The 13,366-nt window shown below is 41.8% G+C and overlaps 1 protein-coding gene across 2 annotated transcripts in view; it reads right to left on the bottom strand.

Annotated features, from left to right (window-relative positions):
• Positions 1–13,366, bottom strand: part of CTNND2 (catenin delta 2) — a 777,587-nt gene that overhangs the window by 410,327 nt on the left and 353,894 nt on the right. For both annotated transcript variants that reach the window (XM_047074403.1, XM_047074404.1), the window contains exon 5: positions 1,316–1,488. In XM_047074403.1, the coding sequence (XP_046930359.1) occupies positions 1,316–1,488 (173 nt within the window). The remainder of the gene's footprint in view (positions 1–1,315; positions 1,489–13,366) is intronic.

Genomic DNA, 13,366 nt, shown 5'->3' with positions numbered 1-13,366 from the left:
CCTTTTATTCACATACCCTGTGCTTGGCATCCCCAAGAAGGTAAAAGTCACAAAGCCACTGACGGACAAGGGTGTTGCCTGCAGGAGGTAATCGTATTTTTAACATATTGCCAGGGCAATAATTTAATAATTGAAATGCACTGAGACTTTTCAGTTCATGCTTCTCTGTGTCCATGTCACTGAAAATCAGCATCTCCCGGTGACTATACCACATGCCATTCTGGCTCGCCTTACCTCCTACCTGTCTGCAGACATTTCCAGAGGGCCACCGGGATGGCTAGGGGCTGCTGATAAAAGAGGAAAATGGCCCTGCCCTCAGGTTGCTTTCAGTTTTTAGGTGGAAAGATCCACGGATGCGTAGTAACGATAAATTGATAACAGAAACGGATGGGTTTGGTCGTTGGAAGCCCCCAGATGGGTAGTGCAGCTGGGGAACTGTTCCAGGCGGAGGTAACGGGGTACGGAGGTCCCGAGCGTTAGTGCAGAAAGGATGACATGAAGCTCATCAGCTTAAAGGGCTACTTTGAAGGTGGCCGGTTCTTCATTCCAGGACCAAACATGCAGAGATTACAGTAAGTTTAAAGTAGCTGAAGAGAAGAGAGCCCTCCAATCAATACATTAATTCTGGTGGGCTGGTCAACTAAAGCCTGCACCCCCAAATTAACATGTAAATAACGCTTACATCTCGCTGCGTGAAAAACAAATTCAGGTGAGGAGCTAGTTCTCTTTACCAAGAGCTGATCTCAACTGCACCTGATGAATTTGTGCTGTGAAACGACAGGAGAAAGTGCGGGGCTTTAAAGAAACAATTACAGGCACATTTCAAAATCAAACCTGACAACGTGTAACCACTCCTAAACTAATCACAGTTATCTACAGAAGAGTTCCGTGTACTTGATTATGCATTAATACTATGTTCCTTGATACGATTATGCCCAAGGAATAATTTCATGCTTTTTTTTTTTTTTAGGAGAAAAAATTGGTTCCAGGTGCACTCACAAACTCGGAGTGTCTGTCATATTTATATCCCATATAGACACAGAAATAGTAACGAGACACACATTCACATAGATGAGCCTGTACAAAGTAGACAGCAGGAGTGATCCACAGACATTCCTCAAGAAAACATCTACAATTCGGTGTTACTTGATAATGGTATTTGATCATTCATTTCCTTCACTCACAGCCCTGAAGGCATCTTTCCTAACTTTCCCAAGTTACCGGGCATGCCTGAAGAGGGGAGGAGGGAACGCGGTGGCCAGCTCGCAGCCCTGCTCCCCACCTGCTCCCGTGGAACCCCCGTTCCCACACGTACCTGGCTGAAGCCGTGGGCCGCACCTCGGGCTTGCGCGCCTCGGGCAGGGAGCTGCGAAGGGGCCGTGTCACCCAGGGCCAGGGTCTGGTTGCTATGGTAGCTGGCCGGATACTGGAAGGACCCTTCAGGTTTGGAATTGAGCTGAAGTGCACTCTGGGAGAGCAGGCTGGGCCCTGCATTGAAAGTCATTTAGAGCAGTAAGTGACAGCCTCAGTGAAGCAGAAATGACATGTATTATTTATTGAGAGTAGCCTAGAATTATCACACGCGCATGATTCCAGCCATCTATGCTTTGAATTCTGAGAACTAAAATGACCATATAATTTGACTCCAGCTCTTAAATGAGATTTTTCTTTTTTGGCGGTTTAAAAGTTCTCAAAAGAGTCGGGTTTTTTCAAGTGATCTCATCCTGACCTACATAGAGACATTTCTTATGAGACAAATTAGTTAATCAAGGAGTTATTTTTGGATTACACAATATCAGAAACATTTGAAATAATTTAAAAGTCTACCTTTTGGCTCATGTTAATTGTGTTAATATAATTCTATCTCCTACTTAATTATCAGGATGCTAAAGTGCTCGAAACCTTCCAAGCAGTGGCAAATTGCGCTGTATAAATAGTGATGTAATACCTCAATGCCTGAAGGGTAGACAGTGTTTAAAATATTAATAGGTCTTCAAACAATGCAGAATTCACCCTGATCTCACAGAATAAGCAGCCACTGGCTGGTTATCTTTGCCATCGCAGCCGTGTGCAGAACAATGAGAAGATACAGTGCTCAAATTGGTGTTGCTAATGTGGCTGATATTACAAGTGATGGAGATATGAGACTCAGTTCCTGGCCGTCCTATTTAGTTATACTTTGTATGAGAAAGTGCGTTTTATTGTATTCCTTTCTATTTCAATGGGCTCCTTGTGAGAGTTTGCCCACTTTCTTTTTAAGCAAATGTCTTTTTTTTTAAATTTTTTTTTTCTTTCAACGTTTTTATTTTATTTTTGGGACAGAGAGAGACAGAGCATGAACGGGGGAGGGCAGAGAGAGAGGGAGACACAGAATCGGAAACAGGCTCCAGGCTCAGAGCCCGACGCGGGGCTCAAACTCACAGACCGCGAGATCGTGACCTGGCTGAAGTCGGACGCTTAACCGACTGCGCCACCCAGGCGCCCCTAAGCAAATGTCTTTAATCGAATGTTTTACCGACTCGTCTTGGGGGTTAAAAGAGCCTAAGCACACTTGTGCGTGTCTGAGAGGGGTTTGGGGTGAGGAGGGGGAGTTGGGTGGGAAGGAGGAGTTGGGTGGGAAGGACTTGGCAACACAAGCTTTCTCATGCTATCTGAACCACAGCGCAAAGTCTCTCCCTCTTTTGATAGAGCATAATTATATACACACAGACCACGCTGTAATCATCATCCACCCTTAATCGCCCTCTTTGGCTATTTTAGACAATAGTATCGTTCCTGATAAATGTGGCCAGATTTCAAGTTCCCTGCTTCTTTCTTTTCAAGAATATAACATGGCTTCATGTTTCGAATGAAACCACAGATTTGACACGCGATAGTATAAAAGTGATGTATATTTCTCAAAAAGCATCAGTTCCTATAATGTTTGCCATTTAAGAACTTCTTCCGCCTTCCTTCCCTCTAATTCTTTGGTGAGAACTCTAAACAATGCAAATATACCTTCTCATCATTGGATATTGAATAATAAGCCAATTCACGGACACAGGTAAGACTGGGTATTTTGAAATCTGGAAAAAAGTCAAGCAAGGATATAAAAATGCTCCCATCCAGTCCCAATTTCATCATGAAGGGCATAACAAAAGTACAATCGTAATCCTTTTTCTTGTAATTTAGAAAATAGAGTCCCAAGCAAACAGTATATACCAGATGGTGAAGATTGCAATAGCCTGCAAAAAAATCGTTTAATCCATACTGATGGTATTATAGGCCTAATCACCAGAAATACGATGTGTCTATGGGGAGTGCAGTCAGAGTTTCATTGTGGATGCCAGGAACATACTGTCCCCACTGCTGCTGTGGCAACTTCAAGGCACCGACAGAGTCAAGAGGCCCAGGTGAGGGGCAGACTGAGATACGAAAGAACCCTCGGAAGGAAGAAGAGCCAGGGTGATGGGGGCAGAGGCAGATGGGACTAAATGCAAGAAGGAAGAAGAGGGAGGCATGGTGGGGAGGGGGACAGTTACAGACCGTGGCCAAAGGTGCTCCCCTTGGTCGCTACCCTACTGAAGATCACAGCTCAGCGAGGAGAGTGAGCCACCGTGAGAGAGGGAAGGCCCTTTAAGATCAGTGGTCACCATTCTACTTGCCACTGGGGGGCTTCCCACAGAGACCTCCCTTGGTTACTTCTCTCTGCCCCTAGGTAATGGCTTGTCCTGGCCATACCCCCTCCCCCATGACAGTGCATCTCCAGGGCAGTGAAAGTTGAAACACCACAGTGCCCAGACCTTTGGAAACTTCAGTAAAAGTGAAACAAAACAAAATAAAATCTTTAATTTCATGTACACAGTGAAACAATCTATAAAGCAAGAGAACTGTGAGTCCCGGTTATTTGCCTTTGAGGAAGACTGAATGACTTTGCTCTGATGAACTTTCTTGCCTATGAAGTTAGCAAGTGAAACAATTCTGTAAATTCTGAAGAGATTCATAAAATCATCACCAGAAACCTACAAATGCCTTCCAGGCAGGATATTAAAGGTAGCAATTTAAAGTCCCTTTGCAAAGAAATTTCAATTAAAAATGTGATTTATGTGCTCCTGAAATACATATCACGTAATAATCAGATCTGCTCATCTTTTATAGAATCAGTGTTGTATTTGATCAATACTCAACGAAAACAAACCGAGATTCTCCATCTCATGACTTTGTTCACACATCTCAAGCATGAAACCTAGATGCACTCTGACAAAGGTAATTGCAACAATGAGCAATGTATCATAATATTACAGCACTGACATATCACCTGGCAAGGACGAAACAGTCAGCACAATAGCCGAAACACTGTGTGCCTTTTAGAATGATTTTCCATTGCTCACTAGGTTTCAAATGAACAGCATTTATTCATTCCAATTTTAAACAGCAAAGCTATATGAGAAGATGAAAAAGGTTAAAATTATAGGATAATCCTTAATTACTTTATAATGGAAGTAAAATTTACATATAACTAACTATTGATTTGCTTTATTAACATTACTGTGCATTGAGGTAGAAAATACAAAATTTCCAGGGATTTCGAAAGCATTCACAGTTCTGGATTTTAAATTATGATTTGTTTTTTTTCTACAGAACTTTTTCCTTCATCAAGTCTTGCCTAGAGGCTCGGGCTAGAGGTAGTATTAGACCACAGTCCTGAGGATATGAAGCATTCTGCTGGGGGATAAGGACGATGTGAGAGGATTTCTTAGGGTGGGGGGTGGGGAGAGACTGGGCTTTATTTTTTTTTTTTTTAATTTTTTTTTCAACGTTTTTTATTTATTTTTGGGACAGAGAGAGACAGAGCATGAACGGGGGAGGGGCAGAGAGAGAGGGAGACACAGAATCGGAAACAGGCTCCAGGCTCCGAGCCATCAGCCCAGAGCCCGACGCGGGGCTCGAACTCACGGACCGTGAGATCGTGACCTGGCTGATGTCGGACGCCTAACCGACTGTGCCACCCAGGCGCCCCGAGACTGGGCTTTAAAATTCCACCTAGGGAAATGGAATGTTGCCTTTAGGGCAATTAACTCTTCCAGAAGAAACCAAAACTATGAGCAACAGCGGATCTCCAAGTCTTAGTAGGTCACAGAAAGCAACAGCTACCCTCTGGTATGGGAAGCATATTTCTAGGGCATTGACTGTGACTTCTTTGACCATTCTGGACCTTCCCCAGGGTGGAATAGTCCTCAAAGCTGAGCCCAGGGGTCTGCTCAATATGACTCAGTTCGGGGGGACTGGGAAGAGGAGGTGAAATGATTACCTGGTAAATAGTTAAAATTCAAGATTATATGCATCCTTGATCTGATCAAGACACAATAATCCAACTGGACACAGGGGAGAAATTCCAAGGGAACTGCAGAATAGAGGGACATAAAACCTTCCATTGAACCTAGAAAGGTACCTGAAGCAATGCATCTTGAGTATAATACCAGTATCTCAATAATATCTCTGTGTGCTTTCACATACATGAATTGACTAGAGACCACATAGCAATCTGTGAAAACAACCATCCTTGAATCTTTTTGATTATTCTCAGAAACGCAAACAGAGGTGTGGAGAGGCTGAAGGGTTGGTCAGCCAGTGTCATGCACTTGGTAAAACGAAGATGGGACTCAGATCCTCATCTTCTATCCCCAAGCCTAGGGGTAGGTGCTGTTTAGTATCCAAGCAGTATTAAGTCCTATACACAAACTGATATATTAAGGTTGAAAAATTCTTCCCTAAAGAGAAGCCAATTTGTTTGCAGGAGAAAGCTCTATGCCTCGGACTGTGGTACGCCCCCAAAGAACCTCTCCTTCGAGACTCCGGTATTGGCTGGGGAAGCTTGCTATCCACCGTCAGTGGGGCAGAGATCAGCCTAGGCAGGTAGAAAGCTTGAAAGGCTAATTTTGTACATAAAAATTCAGACTCACAGGTCGTATTAACACATATACTGTAATATATAGTCTGCTTTTTCCTAACTGAGCTAGAAATTCTAGAGTTTTCATGATTATATGCACTTATTCTGCACAGGTTTAAAGAGACTTCTGGAATTGTTCATTCTTGCCTTCTAAATATCGATCTCAGAAAACAGTAACCCTTAATTCAGCTACATGCTTTGCAATAACACAGAAAAGGCCAGAGACCTGCAGTGCGTTTTTCCTAAGTCATTATGTAGGTCACAGTCATGCCAATGGGGTGGGTTCAAAAGAATCCAGAACTAGAACTCAGTAGACCTCCATGTTTATAAAAGCAGAGATGATGAGGATACTGATGTGTCAGTAATAGAAGCTAACCCTCACTGAGTACTTTCTAGGTTCTGGGGACGGTCCAGAACAGCTGACATCGGTTGGGTGGGAAGGCACCTCCACCCATCCTGCTTGTGTGGACAGGACTGAGAGGGGCACTGAGGCCACCCAGGGCTGCCTGCAGGTGAGGCATCTGGCTTCAGAGCGTGTGTTCTTTTTTTTTTTTTTAATTTTTTTTTCCACGTTTATTTATTTTTGGGACAGAGAGAGACAGAGCATGAACGGGGGAGGGGCAGAGAGAGAGGGAGACACAGAATCGGAAACAGGCTCCAGGCTCCGAGCCATCAGCCCAGAGCTTGACGCGGGGCTCGAACTCACGGACCGCGAGATCGTGACCTGGCTGAAGTCGGACGCTTAACTGACTGCGCCACCCAGGCGCCCCTTCAGAGCGTGTGTTCTTAACCACACTCCATTACTGTGTCTCTACAAATGTTAATCTTGGCAAATTTGAGCACCTAAGGAGACAATGGATGGGAAAATGTTTGCAAAAGCATAAACTCCTTTACAGATGTCCGTTTTCAGTTAGTCATTAGATCTAATCACATAGCCACGTGGTCTGATAATAACAAAACCTTGATTGGGATTTGTTTGTCCCGAAAACCTTATTCCAGTACTATCCCAGGTATCACTTAATGGTTCCCTTCAACACCTCGTGAGCTTTCATTTTACAAATGAGACATTCAAGGCATAGGTCATTAAAGTGGCCTGCTTAAAATTGAAAACAAACCCAAACAACACCTAGTCGTCAGAGCCAAGAGATGAGAAAGCAAAGGTTCTCTCTGTCCCCTCACCTTAAAATTCATTTCTCTGTCAATATCAAAACTCATCCTTAAAGTGATGTTTAAATGTCACCTCCTCCTTGCAGCCTGCCTTGATGCCTGATGGCTCAGAGAGAATTCATCCTACCCCCACCGGGTTGCTTTAACCCTCTGAGCAGCCTAGACTCTTGAGAAATTTTAAGTATTTGACAGGGAGATTTGTACAGTATCACAGAGCAATGGGTTCTCCAGACGGAGGGTAATAGGATGGAAGCAGAATTTTGAACTTTTTTTTTTAAATTTTTTTAACATTTATTTAATTTCGAGACACAGAGAGAGACAGAGCATGAGCAGGGGAGGGGCAGAGAGAGAGGGAGACACAGAATCCGAAGCAGGCTGCAGGCTCTGAGCGGTCAGCACAGCACCCGACGCGGGGCCCGAACCCACAAATTGCAAGATCATGACCTGAGCCGAAGTCGGACGCTCAACCGACTGAGCCACCCAGGTGCCCCTGAACTTTTTTTTTTTAAGTTTAGTTATTTATTTTGAGAGAGAGAGACAGAGAGAGAGAGAGACAGAGAGAGAGAGAGAGAGAATGAGCAGGGGAGGGGCAGAGAGAGGGAGAGAGAGGATCCCAAGCAGGCTCCACATTGTCAGCACAGAGTCTAGAGCAGGGCTCAGTCCCGTGAACTGCAAGATCATGAAATGAGCCGAAACCAAGAGGTGCACGCTTCATGGACTGAGCCACTCAGGCGCCCCAGAATTCTGAACATTTACCATGAAGGCAGCAGGACACTGCTTAGATACTGGAGAGACTAGGACCGGGAATTTCCTGCAGTGCAGAGAAAGAAAACCCGCTGTAATTGAGGAAGGGAGAGAGAGGTGCACAGCTGGGAGACGTTTTGAAAGAAAAGCTCACGGGGACTTAGTGACGAAGAGGGCAGGAGTGAAGCCGAGACAAAATGACTCCACTGTGTAGCTGACTGCGAGCACTGCAGTGGGGGCCCGGGAGGTTCGCACAGAGCAGAGTAAGTCTTTCCAGAAAAGCGAGCAGACAGTAACGCACTGGCGTAATCACGCACGTACCTTCTGAATCTGTAAGTTCTAAGGTGATTTATCGGGAGTTGCTAATTCTGGTCTGCTTTACTTGAGCACCTGTCCCAGAATACAACACACACTCACAGGTGAGGGTGGGAAAGCCGAAACTCCCAACGACGTGGCATTCCCAAGCAGAGAAATTAGTGGGTGTGTTTTATGGAAGGATGGGCTTAATTTTTAAATTACAGAGCAGAAGGAGATGGTGAGGATTTATGTAGTTAGAAAGGGACTCTGAGCTTGATTTTAGTACTGGCTCAAATATAACCTGGCAATTTCCAAGATCAAAGTTTGATTGCACGTGGGTGAGACTTGAGGACAGAGACGGAGCTACCAAAGTCATCAATAGTGGAAGTTGAAGCCACAAGAATGACAGTTTCTAGGAGCGCCTGGGTGGCCCAGTCGGTTAGGCATCTGACTCTTGATTTCAGCTCAGGTCGTGATCTCATCGTTCCTGAGATGGAGCCCCATGGTGGGCCCTGTGCTGACAGCATGTTGTCTACTTGGGATTCTCTCTCTCCCTCTCTCTCTGCCCCTTCTCTGCTCGCTCTCGCTCTCTCTCTCTCAAAATAAATAAATACACTTAGGGGGAAAAAAAGACAAGGTTTCTAAGGGGTGATTATCAATTTAACTCCAAAGGGTCATTTTTACCATTAAAAACAAAGCGTTACTAACAAGAATGCACTAAAATAAACCATTAGAATTAGGCAATGCCTCAGACAGGCACTCCATGAATGTTCTGTTGAGGCTGTTAATTCCGGATTATCAAAGGAATAATAAACACGCAAACTGAGACAGACCCTTTCAGGACTGGACACCTGACTTTGGCAGCTTTGTTTAGATTTACGTTTGTCAGGAAGTTTAGAAACATTTACTCTTAGGCTAAATTGAGTCTGTCAAAATGATATAAAAACTTATCTTTACATAGACCATGAAGGATAACGCCACCAAGATTCACATACATCTATAACTGACAGAATATGCATTCATTTCTACCCTCTCATTCTCCAGTCTTTCTGGGAGGTTAAGACGGATTTGAAGGTTAAGTGTTATTGTGCTTTAAATGAGCGTAAACTCTCAGAGCCACATCAACTGAAGAGAAAGAGAACATCTTTCTTTATAAAAAAAATGTTGACCAAGAATAGAGGAAATAGTTGGTGGAAATTATATAGACATATACAAATGGGCTGTTATAAATCACAAAATCAATGAGAAGTTGTCAATTATTTGTAAGATTATCAAATTGATTTTAATAAGCTCATAGCATTTTGGTCATATCTAACTGCAAGTTAACTTTATAGAGTACAAATATTGACTTTTATTTAAATCGAACTACTAATCAGTTTCATTTAGAGTGGCCATTTCTTCTTTGTGAATTCTGGAAAACTTGTCAGCTTAAGCTTACTTGGAATACAGGTGGCTCGTGGTGTGTTAAACTAGTTATTTTCTTCTAATCTTCACTAGTAACTCTCAAAGCTCAACTGTAGGCATTTCACTGAGGAATTTCCCTGAAAATGGTAGTTAAGCCCATCCACTATTCCTAGAATTAACCAAAGAAAAAAGCTCGAGAAGCTTGTTATGCAAGGAAGCTCCGAGTGATGTGGAATTATTCCGAGGACAGGTGTGTTTCTACACTTGATTTTTAAGTCTGTCTGCAGAATGTCAAGTTTGTCTGGGCAGCTGCTTTCAGTGTGCAATGCTTTAGGTGAAAATTACAACTCTAGTGGTCCCAGGATTAGAGAAGTACTCATTTAGTTTTTAAACTGATTTAGATTCAACCAATGCTATTGTCCTAATCAGTGGGCTTTTTCAAGTTTTCCTATTGTATATGGATAAAGAGAAGGTCGGTGATGTACTCACACTTATGCAACAACTCAGTTTCTTTACAGCTGTAACCAATAGAGGGGAATTAACAAAATGACATTTACCACAAAATGAACTTCAAATGTATAACTTTAGTTTAAAATGTATCGCTCAAGAATTTTATTATGCATGGGATTTTACATGATGTTATAATCATAGAACAGTATTTTTTTATAGCTCATTACAATTCCCAACTATTTCCTTGTAAAGTTTTATCTTCAGATTATTTACCATTTAAAAAACTTAATGTAGCACACAGAGGAAAAGCATTATATATATTTCTTCATAAATTAATTGCCTAAAGATAATAGATCCATATTTCTTATTATCAAGAATTGTGAAAAGAAATAGAAAATTAATAGAAACCAGTTTAGCAGGAAACAAAATTTAAAAGCTAAATGCTGAAAACTAATTTATTTATGGAGTATACTAACTTAAAGAACCAGTGTGTGATTTGCCACAAATCACAGACTTTTCCCTTAGAAATCTGCAGGGCTTGGCTGTGCATTCCGTTCAGGTCCCTAATCCAACATCTTCTCCCAATGGAGGTCTTCCTGGCCCTTTGATCATTCTTTCAAAACTGGAGCAGTTCTCATAACACTTTCATGCTTCTAAAAAATCACTGAGGACTGCAAAGAGCTTTTATTTATATGGGTGATAGAGAATGCTATTCACTGTATTAAAACCGAAAGATCTTTGAAACAGATGACAATGATGCCATCGCGCACCATGTAGCCTCTGGAAAACCCCTGTGACGTGGCTCCGGTGAGACGCCTTCACCCTCACTGGGCGAGAATGAGCATGCAAAAGCAAATAACATCGTAGGATTTTTGTGAAAACTCATGCCTTTGCAGCCACCCTGAAAGAGTCTCGGGACCCTCCACGATGCCCAAGTATGCTTTGAGAACCCTATTCTACTCCACGTCTTACTTTTTTTTTTTTTTTTTTTTTTTTTTGCTTGTAGCCATTATCTACTTGACCTTATAGTATTCAGATTACTTGATTTCAGCCTTTGCTGACTAGCATGTAAATGCCACAAGGGCAGAGACTCTCCGTGCTTCCTTTAATAAGTATTTAATACATATGTTAAAAAAAATGAATGACTGTAACACCACCTGTGTCCATACTGATGCAATAAAAACCCAGCGTATTATGCTTTGATTGTATCAGTTGCTGTTGCAGTGGCTTATTGTTTGACCAGGGGCAGTTTGAGTGTTTTAAGGTCTGGGGGAATCCCACAAGATGTCTCCACAAGGTATTACCAGAACGCCCCTGCTTTCACTGTCTCCTGAGAAAGAGTTTGCTTGTTCTGACTTTCTCACCGGGGCGTTCACCTCTGTAACTTTTCTTATACTCATGCCTGTTCTGATACTTTCCTTCCTTTCACCAGCTTTTGTTTGATACTCATATTTATGTTTTGGACACCCGTGTTTTGGACACTTTGACAATTCCGAAACCCAATTTTATTTTTATTAAAAATTCCCATCGGGCTTTAAAATCTGTGCTTGATCTCAGGACACCCTACTCACACGGGTGAGAATGATGTTTTTAATGAGAAATTTGCATCATGTCCTCCCTTGCTTTGGAAATGGAGAAGGAAGCCTTGGTACTTCATGCCTTTGTTTATTCCCTTCGATTCCCATGTTTGCCTCTTTGGAAAAGGTAGAACATGACCCTTGAATATCCATGTGATAGAAGGAAATCAGAGAAAAAGAAATTGTTGCAAACCTGACAGAGGGAGCATCTGGAAGGGAAATTAACTACAGCTTCTAGGTGGATATTACTATGTCCTGTGTGTCACCTGGGTGTTTTCCCTTGACTTTTGCTCGTACTTACCATTTCTGCCACTGTTAACTTCCTACTGGCCCCATGACACCAAAGGTAGTAAGGGAAATGGATGTGAGTGAATTTTGAAAGGAAACAAATAGATGCATGTAGTATTTAAAGATAATTTTAGACTTGGAACCATGACAAACTTCTGGAAAGAAGACTGTCATTTGCATTTCAAAAACCAAAGGCATAAGATGAAGTGATTTTACAGGAAATGAACAACCCAAGGAGCAACTCAACTAACTTGAATAAATGCATTTCCAGGAAAAGACTTGGGATTTCCAGATTCCGGGTGATAGTTCTCAACCACTGGTGGAGCAGTGGGAGTAGGAGGACTTTTAAATCCAGGTTTTCTGACTCCAAGGGTGGGATGGGCTGCCTTGTACCCCTTCTCAGAGGCTCTTCATTGGGTCTGCCTAAGGACTGGTTTCCACCATAAAAGAAAATGAAACGAACCAGTTCTCTTTCCCTGAGCATGATATCAATATTGTGAGCCGTGGTCTATACATTTATTTTTTGATTATTTTAGTTACTATAAAAACCTTTACTCCTAAAAGTGTTCTGCATCCTTTGGTGCCATGCTTACTAGGAATTATGAAAAGATTCACTTTATAAGGATGTCCCTCACCTTTATTGTTATTACTGCATAAGACTCGATGGAGTTATATTTTACAGTATCTTACTAACTTGATCCCTCAACAATTCTCTTGCTGCATAACGATTAAGAATAATCACAATAATTAAATAAAAATGACAGACTGTAAATCAACACTAAATAACATATCCACCTCTGTCCAAGTATATATGATTATTCAATTTGTATTCTATCTGCTCAGAATGGTAAGTTACGTGATTGATTCTTGATTTTTTTGAATATGTTCTGATTTGAAATCTCAGAATAACCATCCTTTCTTTGCCATAACATTCAGAATATAATAAGCTCCTAAGTTTTTCATCCTCCCGAATGCTGGGGTTCTCTAGAATGTGGTGGAATTTAAATTTGTCAATATGCTCCAGATAAAAATAATTACTGTTTCAAAATACAATATTTAAACAAATTAACATTGTCTATAAACATGTAAGTCATTTTCTCCAAAGTTGTCCACTCTATTTCTGATTTTGACTGGCAAATGGTTTTATTAATTTTTGGATAAGATCTAATCACACTTCTCTCTGAGTTTATATCTCCAAAGATACACGGATTAAATAAGGTATTTAGTCCACAGCAGTTTGGATCAAGCTGTACATTATGTGAGAAGCTAAGGTTCTATCGCTGAGGTTCTAGAACTTTTTTTCTTCCCCAGTAAACAATAGCAATTCTCCTAATGACTCTGTGACACATATTTGTTAGATTTGCACTAACTATATGAAATGTGTCAAAAAGTCACCGGGTCTCAATGTGTTGTTTACAAAACAAGAACATGAACATGGTATGTTGTTCTACTACTTAATGGGATGTTGTGCAGATTGCTTCTTCACTCCCGTAGTCACTCTCTGCCCTTT

Source organism: Lynx rufus, unplaced genomic scaffold, assembly GCF_022079265.1.
Source record: "Lynx rufus isolate CCGP_SWC_20201006 ecotype Redwood Valley unplaced genomic scaffold, mLynRuf1.p SCAF_1, whole genome shotgun sequence".
Taxonomy (NCBI): Eukaryota; Metazoa; Chordata; class Mammalia; order Carnivora; family Felidae; genus Lynx; species Lynx rufus.
Note: the sequence above shows the minus strand (reverse complement) of the source record. Positions and strands in the feature narration are given on the sequence as shown.